The 896-nt window shown below is 37.2% G+C and overlaps 1 protein-coding gene across 1 annotated transcript in view; it reads right to left on the bottom strand.

The window, feature by feature from the left end:
- LOC117939056 (bestrophin-3-like) overlaps window positions 1-623 on the bottom strand; it is a 5,405-nt gene extending 4,782 nt beyond the window's left edge. The window contains exon 1 of the mRNA XM_034864099.1: window positions 615-623. Within this exon, the coding sequence (XP_034719990.1) occupies window positions 615-623 (9 nt within the window). The remainder of the gene's footprint in view (window positions 1-614) is intronic.
- Between the last annotated feature and the right edge of the window lie 273 nt (window positions 624-896).

The raw sequence follows: 896 nt of genomic DNA, 5'->3' as shown, positions 1-896 counted from the left end.
AATCTGAGGACTATGGTTACCTGGTCCTCAGGTCTCTGCAGGGTAGATCCAGACCGCTAGCTAGACTATCTGTCCAATGGGAGTCTCTGTTGACGACTAAAACTACTTCTGAACGTACACACGTTCCACCAAAACTAGTTCCTTCCTGAGACGATTTAGCAGCGGCACCGTGGCTCCGTCCGGCACTTAGCCCCGCCCACAACGATTGTGATTGGTTTAAAGAAATGCCGATAAACCAGAGCAGGTTATACTCCCATCCCAGAATGCTGTGTGGACTCGCCAGACCCTCCTTTGCAGCGCTGTGTAGGAAGGTCTGGCGTGAGACACTAAATATATATATATAGAAATATTTATATTTATAATGTATAAACTGTGCATTACTGTTTATATGTATATACTAAAGTAAAATTATAGTGTGAAAGTACACAAAAAACTACTCAATTGCAGTAATGCAAGTTATAGTAACTTGTTACTTTCCTCTGACTATTCCTTTCAGAAATTAGATAAAACTTTACTAAACGTTCAACACAACAAATTTCCACAATTTTTCGAAATTTATTGACATTTTTTTTCACTTTTCAATGCTTTTTTCAACATTTTCTCCATTTTTGTACCACTACCATCAGTACACTGTACACATCAGTAACATCAACATGTCACCACCAGTTTCACAATATTTTCGACAATTTTTTGGCGAGTTTTCAAGATTTTTTTTACAATTTTTTTCACAATTTTACATATGACAGTAACGCTTTTTCTTGCAATAAAATAGACAAACAAAACCAAAGATATACAAGAAACTACATCTTCCCTTTTAACATTACCATTCATACAACGTAATCAAAGGATAAGGAGGAGTAAGTCGGGCATCGAACCAGCAACCCTTCCTCATAACA

This window comes from Etheostoma cragini, chromosome 23 (assembly GCF_013103735.1).
Source record: "Etheostoma cragini isolate CJK2018 chromosome 23, CSU_Ecrag_1.0, whole genome shotgun sequence".
Lineage (NCBI taxonomy): Eukaryota > Metazoa > Chordata > Actinopteri > Perciformes > Percidae > Etheostoma > Etheostoma cragini.
This window is presented reverse-complemented; position numbering and strand designations above follow the sequence as displayed.